Source organism: Diabrotica virgifera, chromosome 5 (assembly GCF_917563875.1).
Source record: "Diabrotica virgifera virgifera chromosome 5, PGI_DIABVI_V3a".
Taxonomy (NCBI): domain Eukaryota; kingdom Metazoa; phylum Arthropoda; class Insecta; order Coleoptera; family Chrysomelidae; genus Diabrotica; species Diabrotica virgifera.
The window spans coordinates 234,660,555-234,673,265 of record NC_065447.1 but is presented as its reverse complement, the minus strand read 5'-3'; the positions used below and the strand labels follow the sequence as shown (position 1 = coordinate 234,673,265).

General features: G+C 31.4%; 1 protein-coding gene across 6 annotated transcripts in view; it reads left to right on the top strand.

The window, feature by feature from the left end:
• The window catches only part of LOC114337069 (neuroligin-1-like), a 616,817-nt gene that overhangs the window by 567,789 nt on the left and 36,317 nt on the right, over positions 1-12,711 (top strand). For all 6 annotated transcript variants that reach the window (XM_050650872.1, XM_050650874.1, XM_050650876.1 and 3 more), the window contains exons 6-7: positions 2,966-3,172; positions 11,766-12,093. In XM_050650872.1, the coding sequence (XP_050506829.1) occupies positions 2,966-3,172; positions 11,766-12,093 (535 nt within the window). The remainder of the gene's footprint in view (positions 1-2,965; positions 3,173-11,765; positions 12,094-12,711) is intronic.

Sequence of the window (12,711 nt, the reverse complement as noted above, 5' to 3'; positions counted from 1 at the left end):
CTTCATCGAATATACTTTAAAAGTATGTGCTTAACACATACTTGTACGTATGAACTTTAAAACATCTTAAAAAGAATATGTATGTATAGGAAGAATAATGTTAGCCTTATAGATTACCAACTTATCATTTTTAGAATAATTCATAAAATTTATGTATGTATGATGCTGAATCCATTTCTTAAAATTGTTTTAATTGTAGGTATGGTAAAAAAGTTTAAAAATTAATTTGTATTAAAGAAAAAAAAATCGTTTTCATAATTGAAATGAATTTACTATTTTGATTTTACCATGAGTATTTTTACATCGTCGGAATTTATTAGATACATTCAATTGCTGTTTATAAAAGAATACACCATTACATATATAACACTGGTTTATAGCGTCATGCGCCTTCCGGTTCCTATTCTCCAGCCGCGTCAATCTGTCCAATCTCCTGGTCGGATATCTCTCTCAGACATGGCTTTCTGAATTCCACTTATCCAGGTTGTTTTCGGTCTGCCCCTTTTCCTTCTTTCCGGGGGTTGCCATTCCATTATTAGCTTTGAGAGTCGATGTTCCTCCATTCTTTGTACATGACCATACCAACAAAGTTGTTTTTATTTTTTTTTAACAATACACCATTACCAGATCGTAAAAGATCGGAATAATGCAAACGGAATCACTGAAATGACCCTTCTCATTCTACCTGCATAGGAATTAACAAAGGTTTTATTTTTTTCCCCATAATCATCACTACGATGATGATTATTACAATTACAATCTGGTCATACTTGACCAATGAGCAATTTTAATCTAACCTAAATTTTTACTGTTCCTTAAAATTAAGAGCTTACCCCATAGCGTCTCTTATCTAACCTAACAAGATAGTGCACTATTCTAGCATACACACTAACGCGCACAAGCACTATGCTCTGCTTTTCACTATCACCTATCACTTAAACTAGTTCATAAGGTTTTGTCCTCTTCAGTCTTCTAACTTGCCCAGTAGTATCGAGGAGCTGGATTGCCTCAATATTCTCGTGCATGTGAAGTCGTTGCTCGTGACTTCCTGCCATCTTCTTGATGATTATATCCACAGTTTCCATTCCTAGGTCCTTATGGATATCACTGTTTGTAACATACCAAGGAGCATCTACAATATTTCTTATTATTTTGTTCTGGAATCTTTGTATTACTGTTATATTACTTGGTCTAGTACACCCCCATACTGGGCATCCATAAGTCCATACAGGTCTCAATATTTGTTCGTAAATTAGTTACTTATTATGCATCGACAATGTGGAGTTTCTTCCAATTAGCCAATACATTTTTTTGTATCTTATATTTAGTTGTTCCCTTTTTTTCTTAACGTGCACCTTCCAGCGTTGTTTTGCATCTAATGTTATACCCAAATACTTAGCAGTATCTGCATATGGTACTTGGATATTGTTGATTATAACTGGTATATATTGTGTTTTTTTGTTGGTGAAATTAACGTGGACAAATTTAGCTTCATTTAGCCTGATTCTCCATTTTTGTGTCCACTTATAGATTTGGTTAACTGCTATTTGGACCTTGTTGGTCGCCTCTTCACTTGTCGTCCATACTGCTTGAATTTCTGTATCATCAGCAAAGGTGGCAACTGTGTTGTCTTCCAGTACAGGTATATCACACGTGTATAGTAGGTATAGGACCGGACCCAACACACTGCCTTGTGGAACACCTGCTCTGATTTCTTTTAAGTCTGAAAAACAGTCTTCTTGCTAAAACAAAGATTTTATGAAAATGAAAACGCAAACACAAACAGGCACAGGGCACAGTGCATTTGTATCCAATCTATAATTGATACTGTATTAGGAGGAAGACGAACGACAAAGTATACCAGGAACTAGGACCAGCAACATATATAATCCCTTTATTTTGTTTGTGGTGCTTGAAAATATTAAATTCATTTTGGTAACTCAATATTACTTAAATAGTAGGTAAGTACAAAATATATACATTTTAGTTATAGTTTAGTTGCACTAAATATTATATATTTATATATGTAAATAACTAAAATTTATATGTGCCTTCTTACTTTTTAGTAATATTGTAAAATGTACTAATTACATTCTCGTATGCAATTTAAATATGTAAATATGATAGTTGGTAGAACCAAGGATGAGATTAGGTGATGCTGAAAACATACTTCTGAGCAATATAGCACTTGTTTGGAATATTTTTAAAAGTATATTCTTCCGACATACTAAAAATATGTGCGGTAGTATATTCTAAGTATATGAATAGAAGGTTTATAGCAGTTCCTTGGAATATTTTAAAAAGTATGTTCTGGGTATATACTGAAAAGAAGTGTGGTAGTACATTCTAAGTATATACATAGAACGTCTAAGTTCTGTAATGTAGTATATACTCAGCATCTGCTCTGTACATTCGTAATGGTAATTACGCATATTCTCATCATATACTTTTTCTGAAAAGTATGTTCTATGAATCTACTGAGAAAATGAAATTGTTATGTGGGAGCTGTTTTTACGTACCAAAAAGCATCAACGCTACTCAATTTATTAAAAAATAATTTTAAAAAATACGTTCTAACTATTGAAAAAAATACTTACACAAATTTGGGGTCCATAATTTTCAAAGATTTGATGACACTAACAGAGAAACTGTATTTGTATACAGCCAAAGCAATAACTAAGCAATATCATTTTTATTCACCTAAATGATTGTCAATGAGGATTAGTGTTGAAGACGTATACAGTCGAACCCGCGTATTAGAATCACGGTTATAGGAATAGCCCGGTTTAAGGAATAGAAATTTGATGTCCCGAAACTATCGTTTCTACTATCCACCAGTGATCGGTTATTAAAATATCCCGGTTATAGGAATATTTTTCCTTCGTACGAAGACTATTCCAATAGGCGGGTTCGACTGAATTTAGAAATAAAAAACAATTAACTAAAAATATTTTTATACTTTCAGAGCTACTGCATCGTGTGATATTACTCAGCGGGTCAAGTCTGAGCCCTTGGGCGTTGCAGAAGGACCCTCTATGGGTAAAGAGGAGCGTCTCACTGCATACTAGGTGCTATGGAGATTTGTTGGAAGATGATCTCGCTCCTTGTCTGAGGCTACAACCGTTAAATCATTTGCTGGATATACGATTGGATATTCCCCGATTTTTACCAGGTAAGAAAAAAACTAATTTAGCGGCTTAACCAGTTAAAGTAAAGCCTATTTAATAAAGTTTTATAAAATACTACAGGGTTGCGAAAAAGTCTGGCAACACGTTATTTTCTCGGAAACCGCTAGAACGATTTTTATATATTTTGGTGAGTAAGGGTCTTTTAATGCATCCGATAATATAGTGGTAATTACATTGTTGTCAAATCTTTCGTTTTTCTGGAAATCTAATGAACTTTCCTATTTAAAATAGAACACCCTGTATATTTTTTAAGTTTGGAATCCTTAAGGGATATTGATTATTTTTCGTATGATATTCCCTATACCTAAGTGCCATAATTTCGGAGTTATTGCTACATTTATTAAAAAAAAAATTTTAACAATTTGTAAAAATCAATTTTTTCGGTCCGGGTAGATATTATTTTAGATTCTTTGGATCATTAAGAACAAAAAAGGTATTTTATAATAAAATGTTTCTCTTATGTTAATCATTTTCGAGTTATAAACAATTTAAAACTGACAAAAAAAACGAAAAATGACGATTTTTAAGGTCCAAAAACACAAGTAAAAAAAATCATTTTTGAAAATACAAACTACCTAAATTCAAGATCAAACCTTCTTCTATCAGATACCTATAAAAATTTTTGGCACGTTTTATTCTGAAATATCGTTTTTTTAATTTTTAATGAAGCGCATATGAGAGAACGGGCGATCGGGCATTAACAACTAAAAAATAATATTTTAAAATGAAACAAGACCAAATTACTTATCGGGAGCTGATAAAACAAGGGATGAACTTGAATTTAGACACTTCGTAGTTTCAAAAATAATATTTTTTACTTGTGTTTTGGAACCTAGAAAATCGTCATTTTTCGATTTTTTCAGTTTTAAATTGTTTGTAACTTGGAAACGATGAACTTTAGAGGAAAATTACGAAAGACCTTTTTTGTTCACAATGATCCAATGAACCTAAAATAATGTTGTTCTGAGGCTATTTTCTTGTGGCATTTTTGCAATTAACTAGTTTTGATGGGAAATAAGCCACAATTTTACTAAAAAAATTATTTAATTAACGTTTCGACGCCCAAATCGGGTGTCAAAATGTTAATAAATTTGTATTTTGACAGCGACATCCAATTTGGGCGTCGAAACGTTAATAAAATCATTTTTTTAGTAAAATTGTGACTTATTTCCCATCAAAACTAGTTAATTGCTAAAATAATGTGCACCCGGGCCGAAAAAATTAATTTTTATAAATTGTTTAAAATTTTTTTTTTAATAAATGTAGTAATAACTTTGGAAATATTATATGAAAAATAATCAGTATTCCTTAAGAATTCCAAAACACAAAAAATATACAGGGTGTTCCATTTAAAATAAGAAAGTTCATTAGATTTCCAAAAAAACGGAACACTTGACAACAATGTAATTACCATTATAATATCGGCCGCATTAAAAGACCCTCACCCACCAAAATCCATAAAAATCGTTCTAGCGGTTTCCGAGAAATTTACCGTGTTGCCAGACTTTTTCGCAACCCTGTATACAAAGTATAGGTCAGTATAGTTTTTAAAAAATGTGAAGACTGTTTCTTTTAGACAAATAATTACAGTTTTAGTTTAGAAATGCACTAAGCGAACTCTATGACGCATAGGGATAGGTCTTACTGCTGATCTCATCACTTTTGCAGCTGGGCTGAGCGAGCAGGCAAAACATTTCTGGTTCCTTTTCGTTCCCAAAAGCTCATTTGTAGTTTTTACAGATCTTGTTTGCATCTTCTACGTATTCTATTAAGTACTTATGAACTTTTAGACCTGTAGCCTTAGACATTAGCCTTTTAGACTATGAACCTCAAGACTAAGATTCACGAAATGCTATATATGGTCGGTGCTCCTATTTGGCATGGAAGGATGGACTTTGCAAATAAACCCAATGAAAAAGCTAGAGGCATCTGAGATGTGGATTTATCGACGAATCCTTAAAGTTCTCTGGACCGCACGAATAACAAATGAAAAAATCCTGAGCAGAATTGGTACATAACGACAGCTGCTATGCACAATTAAACAGAGAAAAATGGCATACCTGGGGCACGTAATTAGAAACGAAAGATACCAATTTCTGCAAACCCTAATTGAAGGAAAGATCGAAGGAAGAAGAGGAGTGGGCAGGAAGAAAATGTCATAGCTTCGTAATCTCAAACAATGGACAGGGCTAAGAAACATAGGAGACCAAATACACACTGCAAGGGATAGTGAAAAATGATCAAACGTGATCACGAACATCCATTAGTGGATTGCATAAGAAGAAGAAGAAAGAAACAACTTTAATAGTTGACTCATTAGTCTGATTGGTCTAAACTCATTACATCTTTATGCATTTCGGTTTTTAGGAATAGGGTCAAATGTAGATTTTAGTCAATCCTCAAGTACTTACTCAATGTTGTAAATGGTGTTAAATAGTTTGGCTATTCTTCGTCTATTTTCATGGAATCGTCTATTTCAGGAATTCTGGATAACTGTGGTACAACAATTTTATCATTTTTTATGTCCCTCAAAAGTTTCTCTATGTCTGAAGTCATTATACTTAGCCCCATTTCTGTTTGATGTTAGTTACGAAAAGGGAGACCTTTGTCGTCAAAAAGGCCAGAAATATAATTTGTCCATAGTTCCTGTATTTCTTGTATGTCTAGGAGTCTTATTATTATGCTTTACAAACGTTGTATGTGTTATGATTTAGGATTTTCTGTAAGTTCCTTACTCTTAACTTTTTTGTGGATAGTTTTATAATAATAGATCATGTTTTTGGTATAGTTCCTCTATTAGGCGAGCGGCACACTCCTAATTTGAAGCTTAGAAATCGAAAAAGCGACCATAATAGGGGAATGGCAAATTTTGGTCACTCGTTATATTTACGAAGTCGCTGAATCCGAAAATGAAGTTTATTTTTATCTACAATTGGTGGAACATGTTCAAAAATCAAATTGTATGCAAAAATGCGAAAAATCAATTTTTATGGTGTTTCATATTTACTTCACTGTATCTTTTATTGCGGTAAATATTTCCTTTTGAAAATTTTACTGTATCACCTTTTAAGTATTTAGATAACAACGAAGATTGTTCAAAATGTTTAGGCAAATTAAGTTAGAGTTAGAAGTTGTTAATTTTTAAACATTTTTTCGTCAGATTTCGTTAGTTTCATGTTTACTGAAAAAAGTTCAGTGACCAACTTTTTAGTTTATAATTTTAACCAACACAGAAATAAAATATAATTCACAAAGAAGATTTTTGGAAATATTTAAGTCAAAACATGTACCTAATAGGAAAAAAGTTATGTGACTTTATAAACGAGTGGCACTCTTATTTCCCTATTTCTTTCTATTTCTCTATATCTTATTTTCTAAAACGCTTATTTCTCGAGATACTGACCACGGTGTGGTGAATAGCTAATTTTGGCCTTATTTTATGTTTTTGATGGTGCTGAAAAGGAAAATGAGGTTTACTTTGAATTTTTGATGGGGAAACATTGTCAAAATCGCAATTTTCAGTTAAAAATAAAAAAAATGGAAATCACGTTTTTCTTAAAATTAAAATTGCGCCATTTTTTTTCTATAGAACATTTTATTCTTTGTACCGTATATTTTAACATAAGCTTGATTAAAAAGCTAAATTTCAAATTTTGTCACTCAACTCTTGCGATTAATCTTTGCAATTCAGGAATCTTCACCTTTTACTTTCAGCAATTCATAACTTTTATTACAATAAGACAGAAAGATTGAAACAGGTACCATTGTCTTTAGAAAGGTAAGAAATATATGCTATAAAAATTTCAGAAAAAATATTAAAATGGAACAGAGTTGTAGCGAGTTAAACGCAGAAAAATATGATTTCATTTTTTTTCTTTTTAGGGTAAAATGGCGATTTTGCCAATGTTCCTCCACGTAAAATTCAAAATAAACCTAATTTTCGTATTCAAGACCATCAAAAACATGCAGTATGATCAAAATTAGCCATTCACCACACCGTGATCATCACACCACACAGTATCTAGAGAAATAAACATTTTTTGGGGTGTGCCTCCCGTCTATAAAGTCACATAACTTTTTTCCTATTGCATATTTTGACTTAAAATTTTCCAGGAAACTTTTTCATGAATTATTTTTTATTGCTGTGTTGGTTAAAATTATAAACTAAACAGTTTGTCTCTCAACTTTTCTAAGTAAACATGAAACTAACGAAATCTGACGACAAAAATGTTTAAAAATTAACAACTCCTCTTTTAATGTGTTTAAACATTTCAGATAAAGTTCGTTGTTATCTAAATACTTTAAATATGACACAGTGAAATTTTCAAACGGAAATATTTACAGCGACCAAAGATACAGCGAGGTAAAATTGAAAAATCATCAAAATTGATTTTTCGCATTTTTGCATAAAATTTGATTTTTGAACATGTTTCACCAACTCTAAATAAAAATAAACTTGATATTCAGATTCAGTGACCTCGAAAATATAAATAATCACCAACATTGGTCATTCACCTTAAAGTTGATTTTCGTGGTCGGTATAACGTAATTTTAGGGGTTGCTGCCGCTCGCCTATATTTATTTGCTACTTTCCGACAAAAATTAAAATACCTTAATATTTTTTAAACTCTTCAAAATTCTGTAGCCCCTGAAATCTGACAACAATGGTATATGCCCTCCCCTCCTCGCCCTAGTTCACAGCTTGTCTGTGTTAACAAAAAGAACTTCTGCAGTTCCTAAACACAAACACAGGGCCGGCGATAACGGGCGATAACGATCCTGCAAAGGATGCACTGTAGACGGTCGTCTTTGTTTGGGGGCGCCAAGATGAGCTTTTTCTTTTTGTGTTTTACAAAATACTATTTTAAAAATACCGAAGGGCGTATATGCTAGTTTTTCAATCGGGCACCGTATACCCTAGCGCCGGGACTGCCTAAACATTTAATAAAACCAAATTGCGTATCGCCACTCATCCCTTCACACCTTCTAGTTATCCTGTCAAGCCTTAAATCTTTTGCCTGTTTGCTACGCTAGTATCTCTAAACTGTATAATTTTGACGTTAACTACAGCTAATCTTGATGTGAGGTGGATGTTAAAAAAACCGGGGATTGTCGAAAAAATAAATGAGTATGATTAAGCCAGAATGAATATAAGCACTGAAGTTGGTAGCATTATTAAGGGGAGAAAATTAAAATATTTCTCACATGTAAGAAATAAATAATATACAGTGCGCCCATAAAATAACGCATAAATTCATTATTAGCTAAATAAACAACATTATTAGAAATTCCCGACACAGGTCGATTTTCATTTTTAAATTACGATTTTTTTGCATATATATCATACTAGTGGCGTCATCCATCTGGGCGTGATGACGTAATAGATGATTTTTTTAAGTGAGCATAGGGGCCATGTGACAACTCATTTGAGAGGGTATCCAATTCTCTATTCAGTAATATAATCATAATAAATATTTATACAGTGTGTCCAAATATTTATGCAATTAAGTATTTATCCAAAAAAAAATTTTTAATTACATTAATTGGGACAAAAAGGAAGACAAAGAGAATGTATGTAATTTATTTAATCCAAAATATATTTTATTGTTTTTGCTATTGTTTTATTTTTCAAATAAAAAATATTTTTCTGTTTTCTGACAGTAGTAAAATGTATTTAGAATTAAATTAATTACATACATTCTTCTTTTTACGTTAATTAATTTAATAAAAAAATTGGACACCCTGTATACATATTTATGTTAATGTTTATATTACTTAATAGAGAATTGAATACCCTTTCAAATGAGATATCACATGACCCCTATTTTCATTTAAAAAATCATCGATTACGTAATCTCGCCCATATGGATGACGTCAGTAGTATGATATATGCCAAAAAATCGTAATTTAAAAATAAAAATCGACCTGTTTCGGAAATTTCTAATATTGTTTATTTAACTAATAATGGATGTTTGCGTTACTTTATGGACGCACTGTATACTGCAACGAATATGCGAAGAGAAAATTAAAGAAAACTCACGAGTCCGAAAAACATCGTAGCTAAAAAGTTTGACCCAATGATATGGTAGGTATTTTAATATTTTATATTTTGATTTAAAATTGTTCCATGTAGTTTGCTAATAAATTAAAAAATATATTTTTATTTTACACAAATAAAATAATAAATAATAACCACTAAATTTTATTAAATTTCAAAAATATCACTTATATAACTAGCCTGTCAATAAATATATAATTCATTACAGATTTAGTTACCTGGTCATGAAATATGGATACCAGCAAAAATATCAATAACATTTTTTTATATTAATTGAGTTGAAAGTATTACAAAACGATTATACAGTGAGCACATAAGGGTTGGAATAAATTCATTTTCTCGAGAATGGACGATTTTGGAAAAAATCCTGAAACAGGTCAATCGGTTTGGAATATATATTATACTAGTGACGTAACCCATCTGGGCGTGATGACGTCATCGATGATTTTTTTAAATGAAAATAGGGATCGTGTGGCAGCTCATTTGAAAGGTAATTCAATTCTCTTTTCAGTAATATAAACATTAACCTAATTATTTATAGAGGGTGTCAAAAAATTTTTTTTAATTAAATTTATTGACATAAAAAGAAGAATGTGTGTAATTTATTTAATTCAAAATACATTTTACTGCTATCAGAAAACAGGAAAAAATGTTTATTTTGCAAATAAATATTGTTTTTTGCTTAAATTCAATATTAAAGCAGCCTCCCACCAGCCTCGTGACAGTTTAAACATTTAATTTAAGCAAAAAGCCATGATTATTTTTCAAATAAACATTTTTTTCTGTTTTCTGAGAGCAGCAAAATGTATTTTGAATTAAATAAATTACGTACATTCTTCTTTATATGTCAATAAATTTAATAAAAAAAAAGAATGTGTATGTACTTTGTACGCACGTAAGAAGTTATACTTCTATTATATGATTTCAACGAAATTAATATACTTTAAACAGTTTATTTATATTTTATATTAATATTAAACTAATTTTAATACTTACTACTTCTCAAATTTTTTTATTAAAACAGTGCCAAAAATTAAAATAATAAAAGAATAAAACACACACAAACACATTAAAAAATGCCACAAATGATTTCTGAACAATGTAGGAAAAAATTTTTAACTAAATACGTATTTTCTGAGAAAAAAATTATATAATAAATAAATTTACAATCATAAAATTTATAAAAAAAATAAAAAATAAAAGTTTCCATTGGGGTTCGAACCTGCTTATCAGCGCAGTTAGTATTGAAATTCATTCACTTAAAGCTTTAGCCACGGAGACCATGTGTCATCATGTGCGAAGATCAACTAACTAAACGGATTAAACTTTTGACGGTTCTGAATTTAACCAAATTATTTTGATTTTGAATTGAAATTTGAAATTATTTAGAATTGAAAGAAATGTTAAAATACAACAAAACATAGAGTAAGAAAACAATATATTAGGTGAATATTGATAGAAATTTTGATGGTAATCAAATTATGTAAATCAAAGCATTACATACTATTTTGGTAATCGGTTCTTTTTAAATTTTGCAAATAGGTAGGTACCCATGAAATTTTTTATTAGGATACTGAAACATTTACATTTATTACGTACCTGTCGCTTTTAAAAACTACATATTTAAAAAGTCATCACAACAATAAAAACTAATATACACAACATTAATTTGTTTATCCAAAATCTCCATATTGAACAATTATTGACAGATGATTTTAACACCCAATCAGATCCCTTATAACGTTTATACCATACTGTCAGTGTGCGCATGCGCCCAGTCAAATTAAAAAATTACCCTCGTTCCTAAAGAAGTATAATTTCAAAAAGTTATTTTTTGGACACCCTGTATAAATAATTATGCTAATGTATATATTACTGAATAGAGAATTGAATAACCTTTCAAATGAGCTATCACATGATCCCTATTCTTATTTAAAAAATAATCAATGACGTCATCACGCCCAGATGGGTGACGTCACTGGTATGATATGCCAAAAAGTCGTAATTTAGAAATAAAAAACCTTTACGTGCTCACTGTATAAATACGAATTTGACTTTTTATATCGATAGTGTAAAATTCATTAGATATGTATATTGTTAACGGAAAGTTAGTAGAATATAATAATATACAGTTTTAACTTTTAGGAGAAAAGTCACAGTGTCACCTACATATAAGATCTAATCGTTGGGCTGAAAAGTTCGTAGGCTAACATAAAAATTTTTTTTTTTTTTTGATAAAATTTGATTTTAGTATTCAATATAGTTGCCTTCGAAGGCGATACAAGGCGATCTTATCGGTCATACAATTTTTCAATACCATTTTTATAATACAATTTGTCTTTAGCCTCAAAATAAGCCTCAGTTTCGGTGATTACCTCTTCATTGATGCTAAATTTCTTTCCAGCGAGCATTCTCTTAAGGTCAGAGAACAGGTGGTAGTCGTTGGGAACCACATCTGGTGAATACGGTGGCTGCGGAAGCAATTCGAAGCCCAATTTAATGTACTTTCTTGCTTTCAGGTTTTGCCCCCTTTGTCGACGGAACAGTTTTAATTAATCCTACTGCGGTACCGCCGAACATGGGAGCCCCCACAATCTCCACGTCACAAGGATTTGAACTAGCTGACTTTCCGGATAGAGCTCTTTTATTCGGTCTTACCTCTACCGAATCATATCTTGACCTCAACGCTCAAGATTTAGAATTCGGTTTCAACGAAACGAAGAGAGATAGAATACTAAGGACTTACGTTAGGAATGCCTATTATTATCACCTGAACGAAATTTTTTCAACTTTGAAAAACGAATATACGGATTGGGAGAAGCCGTCACAAAATCCACTGAGTGTCAGGTATGTTCAAATAAACAATAGTTTTGATTTTGTTTAAACATTTTTATATAATATACAGATTTGGAAAACGTTTACGATTATTATGGTAGGGGAGCCAAAGCGGGGATTTTTGCAGTTACTCGAGCGCGTCAGATTATTACATAGGGAGAAACCTTGTAGGTACCCTGAAGAATTAAACAGATTCGGAAAACGTTTACGATTATTATGGTAGGGGAGCCAAAGCGGGGATTTTTGCAGTTACTCGAGCGCGTCAGATTATTACATAGGGAGAAACCTTGTACCCTGAAGAATTAAACAGAACTGTTGTTGCTTACTAAAAAATTCTTCTAATAATTTATTTAATCTGACTCATTTATATCGGCAATTCAGACATATATTATACAGTTTAACGAAGAAGACTTTAAAATGATATTGCCAATATTTATGAGTTGCGTTCCTGGGACGACTTTACTGAAAGATAGCTCATTGATTACATGAAATCAATCCCAACTCAAGAATATCCGTCACAAAAAAATCATAGCGTATGATCTGTCTTTAAAAAGACAACCACATGCAACGGTGACAATAAAATTGTCGCGTTAGAGATTATTCCATAGTAAATCAGAATTTTACTGTCAT